Below are 16,244 nucleotides of genomic sequence, written 5' to 3' on the forward strand. Positions count from 1 at the left end.
TTAATCGGGCTTTTCATTGTAAAAGGTGGCAGCCTCATCCGTCTCCACTGCTGGCTCTGTGCACCTTTTTAGTTGCAGAAAAGCATGCTGGGACTCGTTCTCCCTGGAAGCCTTACCTGGAGATTTTACCGAAGACGTACACCTGCCCTGTTTGTTTGGAGCCGGAAGTGGTGAATCTTCTTCCCAAACCTTTGAAAGCAAAGGCCAGAGAGCAGAGAACCCACGTGCAGGAGTTCTTTACTTCCTCCAGAGACTTTTTCTCTTCCCTGCAGCCTCTGTTTTCTGAGGCTGTTGAGAACATCTTTAGCTACAGCGCCCTCCTGTGGGCGTGGTGCACCGTCAACACCAGAGCTGTGTACATGAAGCTCGGGCGGAGGCAGTGCTTTTCTGCAGAGCCAGACACCTGTGCACTCGCCCCATACCTGGATCTGCTGAATCACAGCCCAGATGTCCAGGTGAGAAGTTGACAAGTGGATACATGTTCCGTTTTGATTGGAAGGACTCTGACATGTAGAACCTGTGACTTTGAATAGTGAGTGAAACCACCGGGAACAGTGTAGCTGGCTTTAGGTAAACCTACCTGCCGTCAGGTATGCTCCTGTCTCCTCCCGTCCCCATTTTCCTTCCTGGCATCCTGTTCCTTTGCCCAGGTTTCCTTCAGGGCTCTCCAGGCCCACACATCCTGGTGCTATATCCACTGGATGGGCTTAACCAGCCGCCTGCCCCTCCCTCCCTCACCTTGGTGCAGAGTCTTCCTTCCTCCTTCTAGAACTGTCCTACTCCCTTTTAAACGTGGTGGCCTTGCTGTCATCTGTCATCGTGGCAGTCGTCACTGATCGACTTGCTCCTTCCCGCTCTGAGCTCTGTAGTCTTAGAGGACGGGGACTTTGCCTTGTTCTTCTTTGTAATCCCAGTGCTCAGCGCAGGGCCTTGCACATAGTAGGCCTTCAGTAAGCCTTTATGGAATTTGTGGGGAAAAGGAGTCTGGGAAGTAATTGATGAAGCCCGCTTTGAGGGACGGTCACAGATGTCGTGTTCCCTAGGCCCTCTCGGTGGCACATAAAGGAGGTGATTATATGCTGGGGAAAGGCCTGGCCTTGAGGGTGAAGGATGTCCGCGGTCCGCTTACCTGTACGCCATGCGTGTACCCTCGGTGGCACCTGGCCGGGACCCAGGCTCGTGCTGTCGTCTTCACACCCCACGTTCCCCTGAGAAGATGGATGATGCCTGGTTAGTCCGCTGCCAGTGAGAGGAGCGCGTGGGGAGGCCCTGCCCTCACTGTGCTTTCTGACGCCAGGACGCTCTCCTGACTTGTCTGCTGTTACTTCTCTAGGAAGATGCATTTCTAACAACATTAAGCAAAGGAGGCCAAGATTAGAAGGCTCTTTCTGTGGTTGTCAATGAAATAATGTCTGGGGTGTATAGTACAATAGGGTACTGTATACAGGGGCTCAGCCAGGCCCCGCTGGTGTGACTTTAGTTTTACGGGGCTGTTAGTCACTTAGGAGTGTAGGGCACTGCATACTGCAGCTGGGGGCATGTGGCTGAGGACCCTGGAAAGGCCTCAAATATTTACTCTCTGGCCCTTATGGAAAAAGCTTACTGGCCCACGGTCCAGAGTGCATGGCAGCTGGCTTTTGGCGTGAAACTCCAAACCATGGCCCTGATCTGTTGTTGATGGCACAAGGTAGGCATTTCATTCAGCCTGGCACTCATCCTCACCTCACTGGGGTTTGCTGCTAAGTAAGGAGGCCTCAGTGCTTGCACCCACTCCCTACTGTGGGGAGCAGTTAGGTCTTCTTGGTCTTTTCCTCTATACCTATCAGCTAACAAAATTGTCACAAAAATTCATATGACAGTATCAGCCAATGTCATGCTGCTCAAAGGCTGGGTATTGTAAGACCTGAAATTTTATGTGCTGCCTTGACATCTTTGGGCCTCACAGGGCCCAAAGCCTGACCGGATACTCCCCAACCTGGCAGGAAAGGCTTCCCACCTGGCTCGTTGCTCTGTCAGCCAGACTAGCTACACCCCACCTGGTCCTCAGCCTAACAGGTTTCACCTGCCAGCCCTCAAAATTATTCAAACAAGCAAATCACATCTTCCCACGGGAACCGGGGGAACCAGTAACCTCTTGTTACTACAAAGCCCGCTCCCCATGGTCCCTGCTGGCCACTCTGCTCCTGAGTGCAGCTCTGTGTCACCCTCCAGGGCACACTGCAGCTTTGCCCCGCCAGGCTGTACATGTGCCACATAAACTGCTGTCAGTCACATCTGTCCATTGTCAGGTGGTGTGTGTTCTGCCATCCTCAGAACCCTGGGCAGGACTCCCTCCCTCACCAGTGGGGTGAAGTCGAGGTGAACAAAGGCAGAGTGCAGACGTGGCGTTTGGGCCGCATGTGGTTAAATTCAGTGATGGGTGTTTGAAAGCTACATCTGGCTTCAATTGGTACAGTAACTTCATCTTTTTAGTTTTACTCTTTGCGTTTAAAAAAAAATCTTTTAATGATTTTCCTTTCAAGGTAAAAGCAGCTTTTAATGAGGAAACTCGCTGTTATGAAATCAGAACAGCTTCCAGGTGTAGACAGCACGAGGAGGTGTTCATCTGCTACGGCCCTCACGATAACCAGCGGCTGCTCCTGGAGTATGGATTCGTTTCCACGCGTAATCCTCATGCTTGTGTTTATGTCTCAGAAGGTTAGAATTAACTTTGGTTCTTATCACAAAGTGACACAAATTTTTTTTCTCCATTGCAGATGTGGTTATTTTAAGTTTTAATAAAAATGGCAAATCTTAAAATGCATATCATTTATTTTCCCTGAGGTAGGCCAGCCTTATTCGTACTGACCACACACTTTCAGTATTGAAGTAAAAACAGTAAAGCTTTGATCGATATTGAGGATAAGAACTGAGAATGGTTTTATCGCATTAGGTCAGACAATACAATGGAAGGCAAGGAAAACTGCTATGGACATAAATACAATATTAACAGATGGAAAGAAAAGGAAATTTTTGTGACAGAGACAAAATTTTAGTGACAGAGACATTGTTACTGTCACTGACTAGGATTAGGGCGCAACCAATAGAAAATATTAAGCACCTAGTGTGTGGAAGGCACTGTGCTGATCACAGAGATAAATATATCACACACACCTTGTTTGGGGGTTTAATGCCATGATGAACTATTGATTTCATTTATGTTCTTTTATCGTCTAGGTAGCCATTATCATTGGTATTGCTATTTCTTTTTATTATTGTTAGTTTCAGGTGTACAAAACAATGTAATAGACGTTTACACCCCTCACAAAGTGATAGCTCTTTCCCCCATTCTACTATCTCTCTGACATTGTATATAACTGTTACAATACCATCAACTCTATTCCCTATGCTGTACTCCACCTCCTGTGTGTGTGTATATATACATATATATATATGTGTGTGTGTGTGTGTGTGTGTGTATATATATATATATATATATATATTAAATTATAGTTGACATTTAGTATTATTCAGCTTCAGGTGGAAAGTGCAGTGGTCAGGCATCTACACCATCCATGAAATGGTCTCTCTAATAAGCGCAGTGCCCATCTAATAACCTATTTTGTAGAGTATCAGATGGGTATTGCTATTTTTAAAATAATAATTGAGCTCTTCAATTTATGCTATGAAAATTCCAAATATAGCATGAAAAACAGTGCATCGCAGGCTGATTTTTTCCCCCTTCTCCTGAAGCAGCAGAGACAGTTTTCTAGGTTATGAAGACCTGGCCAGAGATTTGTTGAGTGTATAATTTGAGGTAGTTTTAATATAAGTTCTGATGGAAATAGAAACTCGATTGAGGTGATACTACACCACCCTTTAGGCAGAATAATGTTATTTATCAAAATAAAATAGAAAAGCAAAAATGGCCTGGCTGGTTCTTTTAGAAAACTAGCTTTGAGATTAGCCTCATATAATCAGAATGACTTTAATATTGGTGACCATGAAATACTGATTTGTGAACAAAATTTATGTGTCAGTTATTTTTACATTTGAAAAAGAAAAACAAATATAAAAAGGAAATTTAAAAATAGAAAAATCCCTCATTACCTTATGGCTCCAAGTAACTGTTAATTTTTATATTCACTTTCAGTTGTTTATGATTACAATCACTAGTGTCCGGACAGTTTTGAATTCTGGCTTTTAAAAACTTAATACTGTAAACATTTCCTCGTGTTTGTACAGAGCCTACACTTTTGGTGATGTAACTTACCAGCCGTCCTGCTCATGGCTTAGTGACCTGGTTTTGTTGGTCGGTTTGCTTAGTGGCCGCATGAGCTGAGGTTGTGGATGTTTGGTTCTCTGCCCTGGAATTCTTGTAGCTTTTCAAGGGCTAATTATGATCTCACTGAGTTGGACCTGAGTAGTTTTTTTTTTTTTTTTGGTATGAATTAGGCAAACTGTTTACTTATGTCTTGTTTGCTAAGCTGAGAAGGAAAGGTCTATATTTTTGTCTGAATTATACCCTAAATCTCAGTCTGATTTTTTTTTTAATGTAGATATACTTGTTAAGTATCTTCCATCAACAGATAAACAGATGAACAAAAAGATTTCCATTTTAAAGGATCATGGCTTTATAGAGTAAGTGTTTCTTTCTCTCAAAATTATTCCTTCAGAAAATTTTGATGAAAAATTGAGGGTTAGGGTTTCTAGAGGTGTGACATACCTCCTGACTCGCACCACTTGACAGGTAGGTATTTATTGAGCACTTACTATGTGCAGTAAATTGTGTTTGATGTTGTGGGGCACACAAGGAGTGGAAGATACTTTTCAAGAAAGTTTGTTTCTTTGCCCTGTACATGTTGGAAACATAAGGTACCCACTTGAAATATTAAATTACTGTACCAGAAAAGAGCCCTACATGGATTGATTGGTGGCCCAGTGTGTTTGTCTCTGACCTGGGGTGGGGTGGGATGGCACTGGGCTCCTCCTGGGGGCCAGGCTGGCCTCAGTCACCCACCTGTGGGGCAGCCAGGTGATTCCAGCCGAATGGGATAAACAAGGTCAAGGCTCTCCCTTTCAAATATTCTTCTGTCGATAAAACTAAGCTTTAACTAATCCAGCCTCAGTACGAGGGCAGTCTAGCTGTAGTGGTTGCCATTTGGTCCCAAGGGTAACGCAGATTCTTCATCATTTATCTCACTTGACCTGTGGCACGTGCCTTCTGGCTGTGGCCTCCTCATCGAAGTTCAGCTTCTTAACCAAAATAAATTGGAAAATCCTCTTTTTTTTTTAATTTTTATTTTTTAAAGAATTTTCTATTACTCAGGCTTTATTCTTAAGTGTTTGCAGACTTATTTTTTTCTTTTGTCTTTGTGACCAAATTCACAGGTTATATAATGTTTAGTACCCCTTTAAAAAAAGGTTGGGCTCCTTAGCCATTTGCCATGGTGTCATGAAGTACTGAAATGACGGATTTGTCCTTGCTTTTTCACTTTAGAAACTTGACATTTGGATGGGATGGACCATCTTGGAGGCTGCTCACAGCTCTTAAGTTGTTATGCCTGGAAGCTTCAGTATTGTAAGTTTCACGTGTGTTGGTCACGAGCTGTAGTTATAATCAGGAATGCAATTGTGCATATTGGGGTTGCATATTCTTTAGGTAACTTGCCTATGTGGTGAGTGTTTCAGTACTAAGTTTTCACCACTTCTGGAATTCTGGTTTTAGCATCATAATCAGAGTGCATGGTCCTGGGAACTTTGTAGTACACCCAGATATGTCCCCCTGGTGACATGCCACCTGTTGTGTTGTTCAGGGGAAATGCGCCCAAAGGGTGTGCATGGGACCTGTTCAGAGGAAGCGCTCTGAGTAGGTAGTTTGTTCCCAGGAGCAAACAGAGCTCCTGATGAAGGGCCCCCCTGGTTCTGCCCCAGGGGCAGCTCAGACCTCTGGCCCTGGGGAGGCCTGGGTGTTTCTCTGGGGGGTCAGGTGGAGGGGCCCTTGATGGACACCGCAGCCTGCGGAGGCCCTAATGTTTCCTGGGCCTTTGGGTCCTCAGCTCACACAGCTGTGTGTGCCCAGCCCACAGCTCCTTCAGCCTGGGCTTGTCAGGGGGCCGGGGAGCAATGCCCACTATGGAGCAGAAGCTCAGGTGAGGAAACTGTGTGCGGGGAGGACTTCCTGGAGGTGGTGGGCCCCATCCTAGAGGAGCTGGGAGGACTCAATGAGACGATGCCTGGAAATCACCCTGAGCATGGAGCCCACAAGTAGCTGGCGCTCATTTAATGAAGGCTGTTACGTTGTTATGATACTGCTTCCTTGTTCTTCTGTAGAAACTCAGGGAGAAAATTACTCCCTGGTCTCAACACCAGAAATAGCTGTTTATTCTCAGCAGATGGTGGATTTGTCTTACAGACACCGTGACTTTGTATCTGATGTGTTTCCCTCCTTATTGCTCACTAGGAAACTCAGAGGCAGATTTGCGGTCCACTGAATGTGCAGGATTTTAAGGCAGCCATGTATCCTGGTTGCTGTGTCTTTCCTTCTCTCCTCTCATCTTTCTTTTGTCTTATTTTCCCTGTCCACTCATCTTGCATTTATTTTGTCTCTTGTGTACCTATGTAAATGTCTTCATATCCTCTTGGAAAAAGATATGAGTCCTTTTCAGGCACGTCAACCTCAAATGAAATACAATAGGATGTTTTCCTGAGGTAATCCTAAGGCTTCTGTTTTTCCCTTTGGGTTATTTCGAACTGTCTGGAGGGGTGCGGCAAAGAGAGAGAGAGAGAGAGAGAGAGAGAGAGAGAGAGAGAGATTTCTGCCTCTCATCAGCTGTGTGTGTGTGTGTGTGTGTGTGTGTGTGTGTGTGTGTGTGATTTCTGCCTCTCATTAGCTTTGCCACTTAGTGAGTTCTTTACCGGTCCTAATTTTCAGTTTCTTTGTGTCTAACGTGGGGATAATGTTGCCTTTGCTAGACGGTTGTGAAGATTAAATTAGGTATGATTATGTACGAAACACGGTGCCTGGCGCATAGTAGTTTCCTTCCATTCTTTCCTGAAAACTCATCTATTCCTGAGGTTTCATCTGTCATCCCTAAAGCTGAAGACATCTGAGACTTTATTTCCTTTGTGGCTGGTTAGCTGTTTGAGTTTCTACTGAGTTTCTAAGCACCTTCTGTGTACTTCCACTCGGATACTGCAAGTCTTTCCCCTTCTGAGCTGCTTCCACTTCAGATTCTCCGTGTCCGGAATCTGTTCCTCCACCCTCTTTCTTCTTGGCATAGAGCTGGCTCTGCCACCTTCCGGCTCGGCATCCTGCTGTGGCTCCCTCTGGCCTACCCTGAAACCCTGCACTCTGCCTGCAGATCTGGCCCCACCTGCCCTCCGAACCGCATGGCCTCTGAGCCTCCGTAGTTCAAAACAGGACTGAGCTGCATGCAGAGAAGGGCTTCACTTAGATTCTTCCTTTGATCCTTAGAGCATCTTCCCTTGTGAAATATGTTCCATTCAGTTTGCCATGTTTTAGGAAAGACTGTCACTCAAAGAGAGGACCCTCGGCCGCCTTTTGCGCTTTAGGCCTTTTGCTGTGGACTCACCATCCTGTTCTCCTTCTGTATTCCCGTGGCTGGTGGAGGTGACTGACCACTGACTATGTGCCTGACACAGGATTGTGTGATAATAAAAGAGTGCCAGTCCCCTCTCTTCTTACTCTCAGCAACTGCATGTATGTGGTGGGAGTTAGGGAAGCTGCGTATGAACGAGTTTTATTGCGCTTCTGGAAAGGTGGGAGAGGAATTTGTGTGTTGTGTTGGGTGTAGAAGCCTTCTCTGTTTTTTGTGAGCCTGCTGAAATGACCTCACTGAACATTTTGGTTCTAGTACGTGCTGGAAAAAAGTACTTCTTGGGGAAATAATTTCAGATACAAATGAGAAGACAAGTTTGGACATAGCCCAGAAAATATGCCATTATTTCATAGAGGAGACTAATGCTGTGCTTCAAAAGGTATGTTTCTGGAATTTTGCGTCTTTTTCTTACAGGAGTTATTTGTCCTATACATGTTGGGTGGGGCTGTTACACCTCCTTATGGGTTGTTTAATGGCTTAAATGAACATTGATGCAATCTGTTTTTCTGACTGTTAGCCTTGTGTCTGCACCTTTTAACAGGTAAAATTGTTGCATGAATTCTTGGTAATAGATATTTAAGTACTCTTTCCCTTTTAGTTTTATTTAGTAAATGTTTTAATTAAATGAGAAATCAGCTCATTTGAATGAAAACATTACTGGGATTACAAAATGTAATGAACCTTGATGACATTGTGCTAAGTGAAATAAGCCAGAATACAAGAAGACAAATACTCTATGATTCCACTTACGTGAGATGTCTAGACGACGTAAACTCATGGAGACAGAAAGTGAAGGTTACCAGGAGCTGGGGGGAGGGCGAAGTGGGAGTGATTGTCTAGTGGGCACACAGTTTCTGTTTGGGATAATAGAACAGTTCTGGAATTGGATAGTGGTCATGGTTACATAACGTGTGCTTAACACCCCTGAATTGTACATTTTAAAGTGGTCAAAATGGTAAATTTCAATTTATGTATATTTCATTACAATAAACATTTGTTTCAAAATAACTTCCAGGTTTCTCATATGAAAGATGAAGACGTGGCTTTGCTAAACCAACTAACTTTGGTGGAAACACTGCGGACAGAAGAGCTAAAGATTCTCCAGGCATCTGCTGAGCTCCTCCATAATTTGCAAACAGCGTTTACGTAACTTCACTGACGTGCTTTTGATCACCTCCTATGGTGGGTGTGATGACTTCAACATTTTAAAACTAGGTTTACTTTATGTAGAATCATGTATAGTCAATGGATGGTTTCTGTTAAACAATTACATACTTAATCCGGTTTCTTTAACTTTTTCTGGTCCGTGGGATGGAATGGTGGCCCCTAGGACCTTGAAGGGTATCTGCAGGGGACAGAGCAGATGCTGGGGCTCCCGAGCTGTAAGTGAGGATAGATGTGCCGTGCTAATGGCACTTCCTCGTATCTCAAAATAAACAGCCGTCCTGAAGGAAGAAGTCTGAGAAAAGGACTGAACATGAGGAGAGAGGGAGGTGGTGAGGGACCGGGGTCAGCCGGCCTCCGTGTGTGGTCTTTCACTGGGTGTCCTGCTTCTTATCTGACTCAGCAGCTGGAAAAGGGCGAGAAGCTGTGCTTCTCTCCTGCTCTGATACCACTGGGTTCAGGGGCGCCCTGGCGGTGGGTGGGTTTGGAGGGGGGCATATGGGGTAGTGCTCGGCAGTTCTGGGTGCCAGCCGGGCTTCTGCTGCTCTGAGCTCGGTCAGATCAATTGGAATTTTCCATGCTTGGTTTCCAGTCTGAGAATGAGATTGTTGGGCTGGAATGGGGGTTCCCTGTGCTGCAGCTCATTGCCCTCCAAACCCGACCCACCTGTGGCACCTGTGGTAGGCAGAGGCCCCAGGTGGTACGGTCCCTCCCCCTCCCAGCCGCACTGCTCTCTCAGAACCAGGAAATTAGATGATGAGAGGGACCGTCAGTGCTGACTGATTTTTATGAATGGACAGTTAATTCGTCGTTACTAAGTGAAGGAGAAAGCTGGGGCCTGCCTCCTCAGTCCTCCCTCTAGTTCAGTTTTCCAGAATGAGTTTGAATCTCTCGTCACCAACGTCCGTTCCCCGTGCTCTTTGTGGTGGGTGTTTAACTCTTTTATTCTGCTGCATTTCTCTCATTTTAATGGGGATTAGGATTAGGAGAAACATTTTTGTGGTCCGTTGGACATTTTGAATTATGTGTCTTTGCCTTTCTTTTTTGAATTATAAAAGCATTTCAGGCTATCGACTTCTCTCTGAGTACAGTTTTTATATTAAGTGTGCTCTGATGAGTACTTGTTAGATCTTGGCTCTGAATTTATACTTTTCACAGCGTTTCCATGCCTGTTAATTAACATTCAGGACAACTGCGTGTGATTGGGGGATGGGGTGGGTCAGAGTAGGTATCATGTCATTGTCACAGAAGCAAATATGTGCTTATAATAAAACTGGACCACACTGACACCTGAGACAATAACATTTATTAAATATTAGTAATACTGCAAGGCCTTTATGTGCAGTGGTTTTTGTTTCCTGTCTCTTTTATTTTATTCGTTTTAGGTGCACAAAACAAAGTACTGGTTAGACATTTATCATTTATATCCCTCACACTGGGGCAGCCTCCTTCCCCCCATCCACTATCCCTCTGACATCTGTGTGCAGTATTTTATTTAAGCCTCGCAACTACCCTACTTTAAAAATAACGGGGGGGGAAGAGATTGTCTAAGATTGCACACCTAGTACATGGTAGAGTGGAAATGCCCACTCAGTGTGCCCTTGGACCACTGGCCACAGCGTTGCTGTGTTTGTGTCCAGAATTTGCCGTGCTGTCCTGACAAGGGGTGAGTTCACGGTTCCATGCCTTCATCTCTGTTTTCAGTGGGCATGGTACGTGCAGAAAGTGGAGCTGCTTAGACTTCTTACGCAAGCATTAGTGTGTGTGCATTGCAGACCTCGCTGGGGAGACGTCAGAGGGGTGGGCATTGCTCTTCCTGCTAGGCCACTTAAAGTCTTGCTTAAACACAGTGGGAGCCCTGCCTGCCAGAGAGCAGCCTTCTTTCTTCTCAGCAGGCCCGGGCCCGCACTGGGTCCTCACTGCAGGTCTCCTCGCTTGGAAAGGCAGGAGGTGGGCGCAGGTGCAGGCCCAGGCCGGCTTGTCCCGGGAGAGAAAGGGGTCTTATCGGGAAGTGAGGGGCTTGGCTCTCTGCTCTGTGGACACAGCTGCTCAGCCCTGTTCCCTTGCCCACGTGGCATTGCCGTAGGTGTTGGAGGAGCCTCCTGGGGGCACTTTTGGGGTTTCCAGGGGAAGGTGCGCTCCTGGCCTCTCACACCCCGAGGCAGAGCCTATCTAACTGCTGACTGGGGGGGAAGGACTGGCCGCAATGCACGCCCTTCAGCCTCACTCCTGGAGCCTTTCCCGTCTAGGCCTCTCCAGCACAGCTGGGCCTCAGTGGGGATGTCTGCTTGATTCTGGGCTTCAGTGTAGGTAAACTGGCCTAAAGCCACCGTCATATTTTGACCTCTAGCCTTACTCTTTTACGTTGTATCCTTTTGGGAATCAGGGTGGGAAGAGGGGGGCACTTCCGCTGTAACTCTCAATGGGCTTTGGCCTCCAGGGACCCCTGGACATGTCATGCAGGGGGTGGAGCTGTGGAAGGACAGCGTTGTGGAGGGACTGTCCAGGCCGGGGCGGGCTGTGGCCTTCTCGTCCTGCCCCAGACTGTGCAGGGGCTGCCCCCGTCAGACACGTTGCCCAGAGTCCTGCTTTCTCGCCTAGGTTTTCCTTCTTCCCCAGAAACCGAATTCATCTCATTACAGAGCACAACGAAACCCAGCGAGTGGGGCCCACTGACCTCAGAAGGCAGGCAGCGTTAGAAATAAAACATTGTCAGTATTATATCTTGAATATTTATTCTTGTTCATGTATGTAGCAGGTGTTGACTTTATTTTTTTAATAGCTACAGTGGAATATGCTGTACCATCGGTCTGCAAACTTTTTCTATTAAGGTCCCAGAAGAAAATATTTTAAGCATTCTGGGCCATACAGTGTTTGTCCCAACTCTACGGAGTGACAGCCACAGACAGCATGCAAACGAGCTGCAAGGCTGTGTTCTAAAACAACGTTCGTTACAAAGGCAGGCCACGGCCGGAGTTCGCCAAGCCCTGCTATACCATGCTTTACTTTTTCTGTCCCCTAGTCATGGACGCCTGGGACCTAAATATATTCATTCCTATTTGAAGTTGCTTTACACCTTTGGAAAATAAAGCCCTTAATATGAACAACTTTGCAGACTTACATGGTAATTGTGCTTTAGTTGTCTAGTGATTAGAAAAAAATACACAATGACAAAAAGCAACTGCTCAGAGACATTTACAAATGAGAAATCTTTCATCATTCGTGGCAAATCTTCGTTTATTTGAAAGAGTAGTGTAAGACTCTCGGTTTGTAGACAATGCTTGGTACCGTGTTTTCCCAAAAATAAGACCGGGTCTTACATTCATTTTTGCTCCAAAAGACGCATTAGGGCTTATGTTCAGGGGATGTCCTCCTGAAAAATCATGCTGGGGTTATTTTCCGGTTAGGTCTTATGTTTGGGGAAACACGGTATGTGTATGCAGTCAGACTCCTTGCCAGAAAGCTCCTTGAGAGGCTGTCCGCTGCCAACAGGGGAAACCCAGTTTCCAGGCCACATGCTGCCTCGCTTGGCTTGTCCCTGCCGTCTCTGTGAGCGCCAGCAAACCCGTCTCCACCCCCGGGAGGCGCGTGGGCAACCCCCTTTTACCAAGGACACCGGTTGTTTTTCCTGGTCTCTGACTTGCCACCCCTCCCCATCCCCATTTTGCTTCTTCCTCCTTTTGCTTCCTTGCACATTGGGCGTGCGTAGCACACCCACCCCTTGTTGGTGTCTGGGTGTGGAGTCAGTGGCTGGTAAACCTCCTTCTGCTCATTAGCCCAAGGGGACAGACCCCAAGAAGCTAAGGAAGATTCGAGGCATTCTGCAAGTCTCAAGCTAAAAACAGAAGAGGCGCCCTCAGCCAGGGGCACTTGAAATGCTTCTGCCTGAAGGTGGAGACTGGTCAGGACTTTAGGGGATCAGAGCTGTAATTCTGTGACCGGGGCTTTCCCTGAAGCACCTGGTCACCCGCCCTCAGAGGGGCCGTGGGGGTGCAGAAGTTGGGAATCTGTTTCAGCTCTTCAGCTGGTGAACAACAGCTGCCTTCTGTGTGGAAGGTCAATGCTGAGAAGTAAGTTTTGTCCTGAAGAGGAATGTGTAACAAAGCCTTTATTGGTTGGTCAGCTGACATTTGAATGTAGAGCTTTGTCACCATGTTGGTTCACTTGGAAAATAGCTTTCTTTTATAGCTCCACAAAGCCACGTGTGAATGAAAGGGAACGCAAACGTTAGGAGGGAAGAAATAGGCCTAATGCACTTTTCTACAGCCAGCCCGTGTGCCACACACAACAATGCCACTGTGCCACACGCAAGTGTCACATCACACTCAACAGTGTCATTGTATCACACGCAACAGTGCCCGTGTGCCACACGCAGGTGTACCTCATACAACAATGCATGACATACAATGCCAACATACTACATACTTCAGTGGCATGGTGCCACACACGACAATGCAATGTACGGCACACAGCAGCGTCAGTGCAGCATGTGTGACAGTGGTACCACAGAGCCGTGTCAGTCACCACGTACAGCATTGCCACCTGCTCTGCAGTGCTGTTCCCTGTCACCTTGCAGAAGGCTTTTCTCTGTCTTTATCACTCTGTTGTAACCTTTCCTTGGGGGATATATTCATGTTGAATATTCCATGAGATTTTTAACATTAGGCTGTGAGTAAGTTTTAAAGAACTACTCACAAAAATACAGTAGCATTTAACAAAATATAAGATTACCACTTCACACCCACGAGGACAGCTGTCATCAAAAAGATAGATGCTTACACGTGTTGAGGGTGTGGAGAAATTGGGGGCCCCATACACTGCTGGTGGGAGAGTAACGGTGGTAACTGCTGTGGAAAACAGCCTGGCAGTTCCTCAAATGACCCAGCACCTCCCCTCCCAGGTTCATACCCAAGAGAAGTGAAAACACGTCCCCACAAACTCGAGCATGGATGTTCATAGCAGCACGATTCATCACAGCCCCCAACCCAAATGTCCATCGGGATGAAGGGGTGACACGAGTTCTCTCCAGAAAATGGAATATTATTCAGCCAGAGGAAGGACTGAAGTACTCGGGCATGCTACAACATGGATGAACCTTAAAGACATGCCGAATGGAAGAATCCAATCACAAAAGACCACATAGGATTTTATGTATATGGAATGCTCAGAATAGGCAAATCTACAGAGATGGAAGTAGATTAGTGGTTGCTGTGGGGTGGGGTGGGGTGCTGGGGGGTTTGGAAGGTGAGAGCTAAAGATTTTGGGGTTTCTTTGTGGGGTGACGAAAATGTTCTAAAATTGTGATGGTTGCACAACTCTGAATATAGTAAAGCCCATTCACACTTTAAATGGGTGAATTGTATGGCAAGTGAGTTGTATTTCAGTAAAGCTGTTTAAAAAGGAGAAAGATTCGTACCTCGTCGGTGAGAATTATGTCCGTCTTCTCACTTGCAGCTAACGCTTTTTCACAGGTAGGTCCAGAGTTTGTCAGCCTGACATAGGTGGGAAGCCCTGGCAGTGTTAGGCGCTTTGCCCCATGCATTACACGTCACTTCCTATAATCCTTACAGTGATTTGTTGAGGTAATAAGTTGCTGATTTTGTAAGTGTGGAAACAAAACTTCAGGTAGGTAAAGTTATTTCTGAGATCACACAGCTGTTAAGTGGCAGGGCTAGGATTCAAACCTCTGTCAACCTGCAGACCCCATACACCAAGGACTGTGTCTGTGAAAGGTGCGTGCAGGCTTAGGCGGGCACCTGATCTCACCTGGTGACGACTGTGTAAAATCAGAGTGTAGCTGGATTGGTCAGCCTTGGAAAGAAATTTGGAGGGCTGACTTCTTCCTATTTAAGTACTTTCCTTGCTGGCACAATCCACTGCCTACTTTTGATAAGCAAAGAGACTCCTTAGTTTTATATCAAAGAGCAGACTCATTCATGGCCCAGGGCACTTGTCATCAAAAATGAGAACCCATTCCCTGAGAGGGGTGTTATTAACTGTGTTATTAGCCACACATTATAGAAGAGGAAAGAGGCTCGGAGAAGGGAAGTAACGTGGTCGAGGGTATTTGGCTCTGACCGAAGCTGGCCACTGGGCCTGCCAGCCCTGGGGCCTCCTGGGAAGGGACCTGTTGCAGGCCAATTTCAGCTGCAGTCTGTGCCCAGCCCAGGGCTACTTGGCATTAGCCACAAAGCAGTCCAGAGATGGCAGCTTCCCGCCTGTGCTTGACGATGTCTTGAGAGGCCAAGCTGCAAACAAAGGCTGGTTGTTGCTAGTGCAGGGCTTAGGGCTTCTCAGCCAGAGGTATGGGACATGCAGAAGCCAGATGCTGCTTGTTTGGGTTTTGTGAAACTTGGAGAGATTTTAGGAAAGTCTGCGGTATGAACCAATGCAAGCCATTTATACGAAGAAGCCACTGGAAGCCACCTGGGTGTGCCTAGAAGTTGGGTGGGGCATGGTCTTAGGGGATCACTAGGGCGGGGCAAACATCAGGTGACAGCCAGTTTGATGGAGACTCATACATGGTATCTGCCTGCCTCTACAAACAGGGACGGGGAGGGCTCAATAAACAAATAATGGCTTCCACCAGTACCTTCGTCCGGGAGAAAGCTGCCCCTCCAGCCCTCACTCGGAAGCCACAATTCAGTTCCTCCACATGTGTACCTGGCACCTTTTGAGCTGCTGCCCCAGCACTGAGCTCAGAATGAGTGGGTCCATCAGCAAATATGTCCATGCGCGGTCCCTTTAAGAGGAGCGCCTGGGACTGCAGCCGCCCTCGTCTCACTCAGCCACAGTCTGTGCTGGTTTTCACAGCCAGAAATTATGGGGACTTCTCTTCCCGGCACTGGAACCTTGGGCTGGGGAGGGGCTGGGACCCCTCACTCCTCAGGGTGGGACCTCTGCAGCTGAGCTATTCCTCCTGATTTGTAATGGTCACACACAGGTGTGGGACCAGCCCATTCTGCGTCCCCACCCTTCCTACCAGTCTCGAGGTGGCTTCTTCTCTATGTCCCTAGTAGTTGTAGGGCTTCGGTTCAGCTATATGGCAGGCAATTCTCAGTGATGGTAGTTCTGTAGTTTAGTTGTAATTGATGTGGCCCTGGAGGAGGTGAGCACAGCATTTACTCCGCCATCTTGACCCCAGAACTTCTTATAACTGAAAATTTGTACCCTTTGACTGACATCACTCCATTTTCTTTTCCCTCCACCTCCTGGCAACCACCATTCTGTTTTCTATTCCTATGAAATAGGCTTTTATTTATTTATTTTTAGGTTATCCATGTAAGTGATATTATACAGTATGTGTGTTTCTTGGCCTGGCTTATTTCACTTAGCAAAATGCCCTCCAGATTCACCTACATTGTTGCATATGGCAGGATTGCCTTATTTTTTGTGGCTGAATAATACTCCATTGTATATGCACCACATTTTCTTTATTCATCTGTTGAAGGACATTTTACGTTGTTTCCTTATCTTGTC

General features: G+C 46.6%; 1 protein-coding gene across 11 annotated transcripts in view; it reads left to right on the forward strand.

Moving 5' to 3' along the window:
• The window catches only part of SETD4 (SET domain containing 4), a 35,427-nt gene extending 25,332 nt beyond the window's left edge, over nucleotides 1–10,095 (forward strand). For 8 of the 11 annotated variants that reach the window (XM_019730283.2, XM_019730286.2, XM_019730281.2 and 5 more), the window contains 6 exons: nucleotides 26–455; nucleotides 2,523–2,697; nucleotides 4,539–4,620; nucleotides 5,480–5,560; nucleotides 7,857–7,980; nucleotides 8,617–10,095. In XM_019730283.2, coding sequence (XP_019585842.2) covers nucleotides 26–455; nucleotides 2,523–2,697; nucleotides 4,539–4,620; nucleotides 5,480–5,560; nucleotides 7,857–7,980; nucleotides 8,617–8,751 — 1,027 coding nt within the window. In that variant the 3' untranslated portion in view covers nucleotides 8,752–10,095. Of the gene's footprint in view, nucleotides 1–25; nucleotides 456–1,043; nucleotides 1,231–2,522; nucleotides 2,698–4,538; nucleotides 4,621–5,479; nucleotides 5,561–7,856; nucleotides 7,981–8,616 lie in introns of those variants that run through there. The other 3 variants (XM_074325603.1, XM_074325628.1, XM_074325626.1) reach the window with 3 other exon arrangements.
• Nucleotides 10,096–16,244: the final 6,149 nt, after the last annotated feature.

This window comes from Rhinolophus sinicus, linkage group LG01 (assembly GCF_036562045.2).
Source record: "Rhinolophus sinicus isolate RSC01 linkage group LG01, ASM3656204v1, whole genome shotgun sequence".
In the NCBI taxonomy this organism is placed as follows: domain Eukaryota; kingdom Metazoa; phylum Chordata; class Mammalia; order Chiroptera; family Rhinolophidae; genus Rhinolophus; species Rhinolophus sinicus.